This window comes from Myotis myotis, unplaced genomic scaffold (assembly GCF_014108235.1).
Source record: "Myotis myotis isolate mMyoMyo1 unplaced genomic scaffold, mMyoMyo1.p scaffold_m19_p_8, whole genome shotgun sequence".
Taxonomy (NCBI): Eukaryota; Metazoa; Chordata; class Mammalia; order Chiroptera; family Vespertilionidae; genus Myotis; species Myotis myotis.
In genome coordinates, this window is record NW_023416390.1 from 3,242,029 (window position 1) to 3,255,451 (window position 13,423).

At 44.0% G+C, this 13,423-nt stretch overlaps 1 protein-coding gene across 1 annotated transcript in view; it reads left to right on the top strand.

Annotated features, from left to right (window-relative positions):
- Positions 1-4,728: 4,728 nt before the first annotated feature.
- The window catches only part of GLS (glutaminase), a 77,267-nt gene continuing 68,572 nt past the window's right edge, over positions 4,729-13,423 (top strand). Inside the window, 1 exon segment of the mRNA XM_036318962.1 lies at positions 4,729-5,365. Within this exon segment, the coding sequence (XP_036174855.1) occupies positions 4,962-5,365 (404 nt within the window). The 5' untranslated portion in view covers positions 4,729-4,961.

Consider the following 13,423-nt stretch of genomic DNA (forward strand, 5'->3'; position numbering starts at 1 on the left):
TCCTACCAGTGGGAGGGACAAAATTAATTAGGAACAGTAATACAATCTACCACAGAGGCTGTTTGCATTCTCAGACAGGTATGGTTTTGACTTTTGGATTATTTATAAAATAAAAAAATTTTAAAGTTTTGCTAATATACAAGTAAGACTTTCTTATCTCTGGGACGGGTGTTAGTTCAATTTAATGCTGTGAATTTACAAAAAAAAAAAAAACAAGCCCCCCCCCCCCTCAAAAAAAACCAACAAGCCCTAGCCAGTTTAGCCCAGTAGATAGAGCGTCGGCCTGAGGACTGAAGGGTCCCAGATTCCATTCCGGCCAAGGGCACATGCCCCGGTTGTGGACTCGACCCCCAGTAGGGCCGTGCAGGAGGCAGCCGATCCATGATTCTCTCTCATAATTAATACTTCTAACTCTCTCTCCCTCTCCCTTCCTCTCTGAAATCAATAAAGAATATATTAAAAAACACAAAGGCAAAAACACCACATCTAGAATTAAAATCACTTTGAAAAAATCAATAAATATCTGGAAGCTCTATGCATATAATTTTGATCTACGTATAAACAATATTAACATAAACTGAGCTAATTGAAATATTTACTATATCACTCTGAATGAAGGAAAAATAACTGATTTCCACCCCACTCCCATTGCAGCTATTAGGGGATCCCTCAAAAAGAATTTCATGTATTTTATTTAAATATTTTTTAAAATTAATTTCAGAAAGTAAGGGAGAAGGAGAGATAGAAAAATCAATGATGAAAGAATCATTGATGGGCTGCCTCCTGCACACCCCACACTGGGGATCAAGCCCACAACCTGGGCATATGCCCTGACCAGGAATCAAACCGTGACCTCCTGGTTCAGAGGTCGATACTCAACCACTGAGCCACGTCGGCTGGGCATAGTTAGTATTCTAAATGAGAACATTCAAATAGTTTCTTCAAATTTGATAAAAATTTCTCTCACCATTTCTGTGTAATGCCACGAGGGAACAGAGGTTTAATTTATATAGGTAGCAAATGAAAATTTTTTTAGATTTAATGGTATATGACATATGTATTGAGGCAAGTTTTTTGTTGTTCGATTTTCGCTTGCAATTCTTCTTTCTTTAGTATTTTTTAAAAGTTATTTGTCAATAGCTGGTACCTGGGGCACTGAGCCCAGCTTTGCTTAATTTGACTGCTTTTGCAGCAGTCTGTATTTCAAGATACTTTGGAAATTCTTTCTAAAAATGAATTAAATAATCTCATTTTGGGAAGCTAGCTTCTTTTTAAATGGTATTTTATGACTAGAGTTTTTAAAACAATTCCTAGTTTGGCTTTTCATAACAGACCTGACAACAAATCACATTGCACAACAAAATGTATTCACTCAGAGAATGAGAGTAATTATTATCATTGCTATTAATTATTATTGCTATTAATAATTATTATTATAGCTAACAGTGCTACTGCCATTGTTCTAAGTGCTTTACATGTGTTGATTCATTTCACCTTCACAAGAATCCATGAGATAAGATACCAATATTATCCCCATTTTACAGAAGAGGGACTTAAAATACTTATTTTAATGCAAATCTAAATTCAGCTTTGGAAAAATAAGTCATGTTTGGCAGGGTTTATCAGTGAGGCTAGGAAGTTGGCCAATTAAAGCAGGAAACCAACAGAAGAAAGGGAAGTAGCAGCAGAAGCTTGTGTAGAGGTTTCCTGAACCTTACTCTCTTCTTTAAATAGAAGAATTTCAAACAAACAAATAAAAAACCTTAGGCAGTTCTTATGAGCTGTTAGTCAAAAGAGAATTGTTTTCTATTTAGCTCTAGGTCAACAAATAGCCTTTTAGTTGTTATGAAGGGCAAGATCTGGAACTTATGTATAGGTTACGTTATGATCCTGAGACATTAGCCATTTTTTAATCTTCAAAAGAACAGAGAAGCTCAGGAACTGTGCTTCTAGAGAGAATAGACACAAAGTGGGTGCGTTCCAACCTCTCCTGTGATGGTGGACTGCCTTCCCAGTGGCTGTGAGACCACACCCATTGTAGGCAGCAAAGAGGAAGTCTGAGAGTAGCTCTGAGGACCCAGCCACTTGCTAGTCTGGAGAGGCCTTTGTATTTGTAGCAATCTTGGTGGGCCATTGCACGTGTAAAAAACGTTTTTATAGGGCTGTATTTTGTTTTATATGATATGATTGAGGAGGTGAATAATTAACCTCATGGAAATAGTAATTAACTGCAGTTCATAGTTCCAAAGTTGTACTTGATTAAAAGACAATTAGTAAAGATTAAAAGAAACATTGTAGATGAAGAAAAGAATCAAATGAAAGCACTGAGTCACATTTTTATTCTATTTATGGTCATTTCAATTTGCTGTCTCTAACTTTGTCATCCGTCTTCTCAGAGGGGTTGAATTTCATCAGACTCTTCAGTTTTTCATAATGTTAGGAGTAATGTCTATTCTCACCAGTTTATCCTTGAAAGGAGGAACTCTACAAAATAATCTATTACAAGGTTTGCTTTTTATGTTTAAGTATACTATAAAGTATTTACACCTTTAATCATTGGAAAGAATTTGCATAGAAAAATTAGAGAAACTAAGAGAAAAGAACAGGGAGGAAAATAACGGGATTTGTCAGTAACCTGAACGTGGTTGAAAGGAAGGCACCCACGAAACGGATTAAGCAAAGTTATACCTAAAAGATGGGAGAACACTCAGGTTTATGTCATTGATAAAGCAGACGGGAGAGGTTAGGCAGAGGTAGTATTTATCGTTCTTACAAAATGTGGTGTTCCTTTTCATGAGTATGTTATTACTTTGATTCCTGTCAAATTTTGGTGACAGGCAACATGAAGTAGTAATAAAAGGCCTCTAAATAAATTGCAATTGCCTTAACATTTTCTTTTTTAAATGTGGTTAAGTGCTTTACACAATAGCTCTTTCCACGTTCTTCTGGTTCAGGAGCAGATAGAGCCGTGGCCGGTTTTGCTCTGTGGTTAGAGGTCAGGCCCCCAGAGCGAAGGGGGTGAGGTACCTCGATCCCTGCTTACAGGAGGCAACCACATGGATGTTTCTCTCTCTCTCTGTCTCCCCCTCCCTTCCACTCTCCAAAAAAAAAAAAAAGGAAAAAAATATCCTCACCCAGCCCGGGTGGCTCAGCAGCGATTGAGCGCTGCCCTATGAACCAGGAGGTCACAGCTGGATTAGGGGTCGGGGCACATGCCCAGGTGGCAGGCTCCATCCCCAGTGTGGGGCGTGCAGGAGGCAGAGGATCCATGATTCTCTCTCATCATTGATGCTTCTATGTCTCTCTTCCTCTCTGAAATCAATAAAAATATATTAAAAAATATGTACTTATCATCAGGTAAGGATTAACAGCAACAAAAAAAGGAGCAGATAGAACTTAAACATGGCAAGAGGGTGACATGCCACAGGTGACACACCCTGTAGGGACAGCCAGCTCTCCTAATTAAGAATCTGCTGCAATAGTATCAGACTCATTAGCTTTCTACGGTAAACCTGGTGATCAGTTCATGACGCGCCTGACACACACCCTTCGTAAAAATCACCCCACTAACCTTTTGGGGGAAATCTATGCATTTAAACCTACTTGTTCCAAGAAACCATCTTTGGCCCTGCTGGTGTGGGTCAGTGGGTAGAGCGTCGGCCTTCGGACTGAGGGTCCCGGGTTCGAATGGGGTCAAGGGCACAGGCCCGGGTTGCGGGCTCCATCCCCAGTGGGGGGCGCGCAGGAGGCAGCCGATCCACGGTGCTGTCTCATCACTGAGGTTTCTCCATCTCCCTCTCCCTTCCTCTCTGAGATCAATAAAAAAATATTAAAAAGTTCATCTTAAAAAAAACAAGTCTAAAAATACATGTTTTAGAGCGTTGAGCGGAGTGACTGCAGGCTCAGAGGGACACTCAGGGGTCACGACCCCGGCCGCCCCGCGCAGGTCCAAAAGGGCAGGCGGCCCCGGGGATGCCGGCCGGCCCCGGGGGGACCCGAATTCGCGGGCTCCCATTGGGAAGGGACGAGGCGGCCTTTAACACAGAAAAGCATCTTTCTCTCGAGCTGCTGCCCATTAATGCTTTTTGGAGATCCGGGTGCACATTGTTTTTAAAGGCATTTGGGACCCGGAGAGCAGCCGCCTTCTGGGACTGCCCCTCGCCCTCCGCCCGGCCCGGCCGTCCACATGGCCGCGCCACACAACAGCGGACTGGGCTCATTTTTTCCAAAACACTTCACATCTGGGCAGTCGCCAGCCATGGAAACTGCCAGCGTCTGGGAGAGGGACCAGGCTCGTCGGGGGCTGCCCTCGCGGGGCCGCGGCCCTCGGAGGTCGCCGCACGCCCTTACCCGTCGCCGGGTCCCGCCGCCCTCCCGGTCTCCTCAGCAGCGGGAGGGAGCCCGGGAGCCTTATCCGCCGCGTCCATGACGACCCCTGAGCCCGGGGCTCCTCAGTAGAGCGGCCGCGGGGTGCGCACGGCGAGAGGGAGGCGGCTGCCCCGAAGCCCGGACGCTCCCCGCCTCGCGCGTCCATTCCACGCCTCTCCCCGCCTCCGGCCGCTCCGCCGCCCGCCGCGGTGCGCACCCAACGCCGAGGGAAGTTTGACTGCTCCAGTCCCCAATCAGAAGAGAGGTCTGGAATCGCAGCCAATAGGAGCTGGCGAGGTGGGCGTGCCCGCGGCGTGGTCCCGCCCCCGGAGAGGGAGCGCGGTATGTCCCCGGCCGCCGCCTGCGCTTCAGCCTCAGTGCGGAGCCGTCGCCGGTCGGAGCAGCAGCGGCGGCCGAGTCGGAGGCGGCGGAGTCGGCGGTTGCGGAGCGGCCACCACACCCACCCCCACGTCGCGGGCCCTGTCCTTGCTTGTCCTCTCGCCGCCCCGCGGGAGGACGATCCCGGGAGGAGAGCGGCCGCCTACGCCCCGAGCATCTTTCCCCGTCGAGCCGGTGCGGGCTGAGCGGGCGGCATGATGAGGCTCCGAGGGTCGGCGCTGCTGCGGGACCTCCTGAGGCCGCCCGCCGCCGCGGCCCTGAGGCGGGCGCAGCCTCTCGCCACGCTCCGCCGCCGCGCCCGGGGCGGGGGGCCCGAGGCCGCGGGCCCGGCGGCCGCCGCGCGGCTCTGCCCGCGCTGGGGCGGGGGCGGCCGGCTGGCGGGGCCCGGCGCCAGGGGCCTGTCCAGCTCGCCCTCCGAGATCCTGCGGGAGCTGGGCAAGGCGGGCGCGCAGCAGCCGCAGGAGCCGCAGTCGCCGGAGCCGCAGCCCGGGGCGTCGCCGCCCGCGGCCCCGCCGGCGCCCGGCGCCAAGGACGGCCCCGCGGACACGGACGCGTTCGGCCACAGCGAGGGCAAGGAGCTGGCAGCCTCGGGCGAGAGGTGAGTGTCTCCGCGGGCGGGGCGGGCGGGGCGGCCTCGCCCTGCGTGAGGGCCCGCGTCCGGGCGCGGCCCGCTGCGGGGCGGGATGGGAGCGGAGGTTGGAGAAAGAGAAAGAAAGAGATGCCGGCGGCCTGCGTCGCCTGCGCCATGTGATTAGGCCCAGCCGCGCCCCAGCCGTCGCCGCCCGCGCCCCTTCGCGGGCCCCCACTTCCCTTCCCGGCCGCCCGCCCGCCCGCGTGGAGCCGCCGAGGGGCCGGGTGATGCCCTGGCGCTGCGTGTCCGCGCCCCGCGCTCCCCGCTCGGGCTCCTCCGCCCGGCCCTTCGCGGGCGATGCCACACGGACACCCCCACCGGCTGACAGGCAGGGGCCGGGCGCTGAGCGGAGCCCGCGCCTCCCCGGCTCGTGGCTTTTCCGGGCTCGGGTGTCCTCCGTCTGCCCTCCTTCCGTCTCTGCCTCCGTCTCTTGGGAAACCTAACGTGGCCGAGGATCCTGACAGTTTCCAGAGTGGAAACATCCCGGTCTGCGTGGAGCCATCTGGGCGCCGGAAGTAAGGTTTCCGCGAGGAGATGAGGGGCCGGAGGCCGCGGGGATGGGGCGCGCGTGCCGACCACCTGTTGGCCCCGGGGACCACGGGCTTGGGCCTGTGGGTTGTGCTGCGGGAGGTGGGCGAGGTGTTTTGGGAGACAAAGGTTAGAATTCCGAAGATGAAATGCGGCCGGCAGAACGCTCACTGAAAAGGTCGAGTTCAAACAGCGATGGCATGTGAACGCCTCTGTACCGCACAGCCCTTTAGTCTTCACGCAAAGCTGGCTTTTCTCCCACGGCGTGGGAAGCAGGCCCTGGGTACTCTGTCCTGTGCAGTACAAGTGGGCACGACCCCTGTCTCCCCAGGGGCTTACAAATACTCCTGTCTGTTCTCTTCATGCCCTGCTATTTTTCTGATCTTGTACCGACATTATCTCCAGCCCCATGGAATCTTAAGTCAAATCGAAAGTGTGATTCTTCATACGTTCAGCCTTAGGTCAGCTTCATGTTTCCTGTAATTGAAGCGGGCACCTTCTTAAAACATTCCAAGCTAAAGTTTTCCCAGACTGAAAAAAAAATGTTATTTTTTTTAAATCACTTGATGATGGGCAAAGTCTGTGGTATTCCGTGGTGATGATGACGTGCTGCAGAGCAGGACCTTGGGCATCATTTAGCACCTTCAGTTAGATGACTCACATCCCTTCAAGATCTAAAAGGCTAGGTTTTTGTTAAATTTCCAACTCCTCTGTTTTTTTAGGGACTAGAATGGGTATGGTTAATGTCATCTGATACCTTTATGATCTGGTTTACCAGACGTGTAACTAGTTTAAATACCTGTACTCACACACAGAATTGCAAAATGCGATTACTGGCATTTAAAGTTGTCCTTAAAGGCTATAGGATGGGACCTGCTTTCTACTGAAAACGCCTTCCAGTGTATGTCTCTTCAGTGGCTTTAGTATCCCTCTTTTTCCCCCAGAACCCTGTGCCTTGATTAACGTTGAAACCCTAGCAATGACTTTGAAACCCTATTTTGGCTAATACTGACAACCCCTACATAAATGTCCTCCTAGTCTCCCCAGACCCCAAAGAAAATCAGCCTCGGCCGGGGATCCGTCAAGATTATTTGCTTAGATGTCCTGGAGTTTGAGTGATCAGTAAGATAGTCTTGTTTACCTCAATTAAAAGTTTGGAGTAATAGGCTAGACTGGTTCAGGTACTACAGGCATACCTTGCATACCACTGTAATAAAGCAAATATTGCAGTAATAAGCAAGTCGTAATCTTTTTGCTGGTGGAGAGTCTTGCCTTCAGTTTGTAAAAAAACAAACAAAAAAACCCTCAATACCTAGGAAGGGCAATAAAGCTAAATGCAATAAAATGAGGTATGCCTAAATATGAGAATCCTGAGAGTTTTCCAATGAAGGATTTCAAGAGTGAACGCCAGCTGTCTCCAGTTTACATATGAAGTGAAGAGCACTGGCTTTGAGATTGTGAAAAAAAATTTATCTGGTTAAAGATCCTATTTTCTGAATGTTCTGATTTCCAATTGTAGCTGTCCTCCTTTCCATTTGCCTGTGTTCTGGGAGGTAAGCTTCCAGTTGATTTTGTTATTACTGGTGCTCAGCTTCCAAAGCATAGGTCATCCCTCCAACCGCAAACCACCTGGAATGCCAGTCCTCACTCAGGACCTGCCAGGTTTTATAGGGGGTTATTAAAAGAAATAGCCAAGTGAAAAACGAGTTAACGTTTTGTAAAGGGCTTACTTAGAACAGTTTTGGCATGTGTTGTATACAACATAACTGTTCATTAAATAGAATGAAATTGCTTTGTTTATTGTAAAACCTGACAAGGACATTGGCCTTGAATTTTAGGACTGTGTACTTTCTTAAATATCTCCTGGAAAAATGAAATGATCTGTGCTCAGTTTTCCATGTAGTGCTCTTATTTAATTTTGTTACTGTCATTCTATCATTTTGAAAACCACTTTGCTTGGCTCTCCCATTTTTTAAGTTGTCTGTCTGCTTTCCTGACTCTTTGGGTCTGTTCACTGGGTAAACCCTGAGGCTGGGGCCTTTGCTGCTTTGCCATTTGTCTACCTTCTCAAGAGCATCTCCCTTTTCTCGGCTTTGACTCTCATCTTTGTGTAGGTAATATCATCTCTCCTCCAAGCTCTGTTCTCACATTTACCTCCACATATCTGATGACTTCAAATTTAAAATCTGTATCCTCATATCCACTCTTTGGTCTCATTTCAACCTATTTTGCATACTGTTTCGAGACTAATGATAGACTTTTAATTTCAAAAAATCACTGGCCTTTCAGAAAACCAATATGGACTGGAATGAGTATTATATAAAAGTCACAGAGCATGCTATAGCATTAAAGATTCCTCATTAACCTTTATAGCAATGCTTGTCCAACATGGTCATTTTTATCACAGTGTTTCGTCTCTGTCAAGCATGCCATGCTTCATGTCTATAAAGCCTAGAAGTGTGTATATTCTAGGTCCCTGGGAAGGGTTTGCAGGTGGGAACAGGGCATTTTAAGTTACTTTTTGTTGAGCAATTTCTTATTTAATTAGAAAGGAAAAGAGATATAACGGAAGGACCAGGTTGGGAAAATACCACTACAAGTATGCTCTTTAGAAAATAGGTAATTCAGACAGAGGGCAATATTGAAAGTATTCCATTAAAATACCAGTGAGATCATTTTTACTCTATCAGATTGGCAGACTTTTGTTAAGTTAAATCAAGTGATGCAAAGGGTGTGGGAAATGGGAACTCTTATGTTGCTGGTAGAAGTATAAATTAAATTAGTTCAGCTATTTAGGAGGGCAGTTTGGTAGTATCTGTTAAAAATTGCATACCCATGTGCAATAATTGCACGTTTGCTTATCTATACAAAATCATGGCACTTCAAAAATATTTTTACAATTAGAATAATTAAAAATACTTTATTAAAAGTGAGAGTGATTTCCTCTATCTTCAGATACTGTGATCTTGTTTTGGAAATTCATATTTTTTTAAAAAAATTATGTTTTTATTGATTTCAGAGAGAAAGAAACATCAATGATGAGAGAGAGTCATTGATGGGCTGTCTGCTGCACGCCCCCTACTGGGGATGGAGCCCGCATTCTGGACCTGTGCCCTGACCAGAATCAGAGATCTCCTGGTTTATAGGTAGCGGCCCAACCATTGAGCCACACCGGCCAGGCTGGAAGTTCATATTCTTAATAAATGGAAAGCAAAGGCCATAGAAGCATTATATTCTATTGAGAATTGAATTTCGAAATAAGGTTAAATACTTATGCATTTCAACAAACTGAGTTGGGTCTATAGAACAGTACTGATAATAAAGTTGCCATGGTATTTGGCAGATACAGATAATATATTTTGGAATTTAAAAAAACCCTTTATTGACATAGATGACAAATTTTGTTATGATCATTTAATTATTTGCTTTTATTGTAAAAGTGAACATATTTTCATTTCACAAGGTAAAATTAAATTGGGACAGTACAGTTAATTTTGAGATAAAATAGTTAATTTTTTCACTGAACCTCAGTCATTTTGTTTGTGATTTACTCTACTACAAATTTTTACTGGTTATCAGTGAGTTTAAATTTTGTTTTAATAGCATCATAACATAACATTTTTTGCTGCCTAATGTTTACATTAAACCACACATCTAGTTAGCCATGGATATATATATATATTTTTTTTAATATATTTTATTGATTTTTTACAGAGAGGAAGGGAGAGAGATAGAGAGTCAGAAACATCGATGAGAGAGAAACATCGACCAGCCGCCTCCTGCACATCCCCCACCGGGGATGTGCCCGCAACCCAGGCACATGCCCTTGACCGGAATCGAACCTGGGACCCTTCAGTCCGCAGGCCAACGCTCTATCCACTGAGCCAAACCGGTTTCGGCAAGCCATGGATATATTAGTACACAATCTGTAATTAACAAACTACATGTTACTAATTAATGTTTAGGTGAAGTTCACTGATAGAGCATGAATTAGGTCCTGGAATGTAGTCTCCTTGAGTTTTAACTTCTAGTTTCCGGGCTTTACTGTTTTACAAAGAAGTCTGTGTACTTCAGAATCAAGTAATTCAGGATAGGACTACCAAATCGAATTTAATCTTTTTTTGCATGTGAGGTAGTATGTAGGGAAAGTAATTGGGGAGTAGGACATTATTTTAGTCTGGAAAAGATAGAGGTCACCTTGAAGAGAAATTTGTTGCAGGTATTTGTGGGTTACTTTGAGATTTACAAAATTATTTGAAACCAGTAAAAAGCTGCACTACTTCCTTCTTGTAGTATTGAGGTAAAGGAAAAGTATGTCTGTAGAAACTGCAAGTCTAATTTGTAGAATTTGCATTCTTTAAGGAGCTCAATATTTAAATCCTATATAAACAAAGGAGTTGCCTATCATTTTTAAAAAATTTATCTTTATTGTTGAAAATATTATAGATGTCCCTTTTCCCCCAATGACCCTGGTCTGTGCCTTTTCACCCTTTACCAGTCAGCATGGCTCAGTGGTTGAGCCTATGAACTAGGAGGTCGAGGTTTGGTTCCTGGTTGGGGCACATACCTGGGTTACGTACTGGATCCTCAGTGTGGGGCGTGCAGGAGGCAGCTAATCAATGATTCTCTCATCATTGATGTTTTTATCTCTCTCTCTCCCTCTCTCTAAAATCAATGAAAATCTATTTTTTTTTTTAAAAAAGAGGAATTCTTAAGCCTAATGAAGTTACATATTTACAAAAATAGTTACTAATAATTGATATCTCTACGCGAGGTAAATAGCTTATAGGTAGAGAGACTGTTAGTATGATTTTTATCCTGGAACCTACTAAGGTATAAAATTGCTTTGGTTATGAAACAGTGCATATGAGTCATCACTGCACTTGTGATTTTTCTGACCACCTACAGTGTGGTAGAAGCAAAATGTTAATGTAAGTCTTGGCTTCCTTTGGGAAGTATCTCTGGTTGGTATGTAACATTATTGCTTACTAAAGAATTGTTCATCGTGAAAACACTAATTTTTAAATCAGAACTATTGATATTGCATAATGAACAAAAAGTTGATAGCCTTGAGGATTTAGGAATTTTTTTTGCATACTAATTTCTGATGCAGGCCAAAGAAAATTTTAAAGTTGTCATGTTGCTGAGGTTATTTTGAGTGACAGAAGTAGATTCTTCCTGGTGGGAGTTATTGAAAGAGTACAAACTTTCTGAAGAATAGTTTTTAAACTATATGAAGAACTTTAAATATATTCATACCTTTTTAGGAATTTATGGTAGCAAAGTAAGCTGAGGTATAGGAAGAATCATCTAATATTTTGGCACAGTGTTATGCATATTAGAGAAATGTGGGGAAAACTTGTGTTCAACATTAGTGGAGTTAAATGAATTATGGTACATCCACATGCCCTCCCTGTGCCCCTTCCACTGTTAGACTTCTAAAGCTGTGCGTGTGGACAAGTGGCCATCAGCTGATATGAACAGCCTGGTTATTTCCTCATGTAAAGCTGGCTTTTGTGCTTCTTACTTTGGCTTGCTCTTGAATACATGTCAATGAAGTCCAATCAGAACAGCAGCCCTAATTTAATTTAATCTCATCCTCACTTTGTACAGGATGCAGTTTCAATAAGACAGAACAAAAATTTAATCATGTAACATGTTCAAGGGTAAAACTAATTTTTGTCAAGGAAGCTGTAGGCGTAGGGTAGCTACCCACCACGGCCTGCTTTTAGTTAGCCACCCCACATAGTCACGTCTCTGGATTTGTGAGGCCCACCGTGCACCTCCCCTGAGCCTCTCCGGCTTCGTGTGAGGCCCCATGTTTGTCCACACACAGCAAGTAGAATCTGGGGCTGGGAACCCAGGACCGGCTTTGTAGGACTAATTCTGGTCGAACCACTTGAGTGTGTGATGTTGGACATGCTGCTTGAATTTGAGACTGTCTTTATCTGTTAATTGGGGACAGTTTTATCCAGCTTGCATTACTGTTTAAGGGTTTTAAGATAAAAGAACAGAAAGTCCTTCAAAAAAAATCTATTACATATTTATATTTTTTATTTTTTATTCTCACCCAAGGATATGTTTTTATTTTTAGAGAGAGAGGAAGGTGGAGAGAGAGGAACATTCATCAGTTGCCTCCCATTCATGCCCCAACCCGGGATTAAACAAACCCACAACCTTCTTTGATGTATGGGACAGTGCTTCACTAACTGTCCTCTCTCTCAAATCAGTCAGTAAAAAAAATTTAAAATTAAATAAAGATCACTCGGGGCGGTAGTTCCTCATTTATAAGTTGACTTAAAATAGATTTCTTCTAACCCTGAAAATTGGGCATTTTAATGGACACATAGGTAGCGACAGGCACTTTAATTCGTAAGTCCTATGCTCTGTTTGTTTACTGTTCTTTATAAACACCCAGTGAATGCTTACCTTCATCGCTTTGGTGATTCTGTTTCCTTTGCCTGAAATTCCCATTTGTTGTCATGTTTCCAGCTCCTACCCATCTTGCAAGTGTAGCTCAAATTCCACATCTTCTAAAAAAGCTTGACCTTATTAGTCCACAGTGAAGTACTTTTCAGTGATGGGATCCCATAGTTTCTTTATTATAATTCCTCCTTATGTACGTGTTCTATTTCCCTTAGGTTGTAAGCAGCAATTAATAACACTACATGTCATGGGTGGCAGTTAAATACTTGGGAGTTTTTTCACTTTTTAACAAAAATCATTTGTTATTTTAGGCAGGTATTTTGTGAGGGTAAAGTAGGGGAAGGAATGGGAAAAAGAAGGAACAAAGTGATGGTGAATGGATCTTAAAGGCAGAAATTAGAAAGGGAGTGAGGGAGAGTAAAAGGAAAAATAAAAAGGTATGAAATGGGTTTTTCTTTGGATTTATTAATCTATGTATATCCTATTTTAGTTTCTGAGTGTCATACAATTTTATGTTTTTCCCTAGGGTATTTGGAGGAATCACTCGGGTTTACTTGATGTGATGGTTTGAAAGCCTGCTATAATCTTTTTTTGTCATTAAAACTTAAAAGACTTCTCAAGGATTTTCTAGTTATTATATAAGTTACTGAAAACTACATTTTTAGCTTTTGAATTTTAATAGCAAAATATGTTATTGTGAAGTGTTGCTACAAAGCCATATTCAATTTGGGGAGAAAAAAGGGACAAGAAAGATATTTGTAGTAATTTCTACCTGGTTGAAAGTTTGGGGAGAATCTGTACATTGGTTTGCTCACCAGATTGTTGAAGCTAACTCGGTCTCTGTTCAGAGTCTAAGCTTTTAAAGGCCTACATAGGTAGTGAGGGGGAGAATAAAAAGGCATGAGACAGATTTTTCTTTGGATTTATTAATCTGTGTATATCCATCCTATTGTAGTTTCTGAGTGTCATAAACTAATTTTTATTTTGTTTTTATTAATTTTGACCATTTATTTTGTGAGAATATTTTTTAGAGATGACTTAAATTGCTCTCCTATGGATAAAACTTAGTCC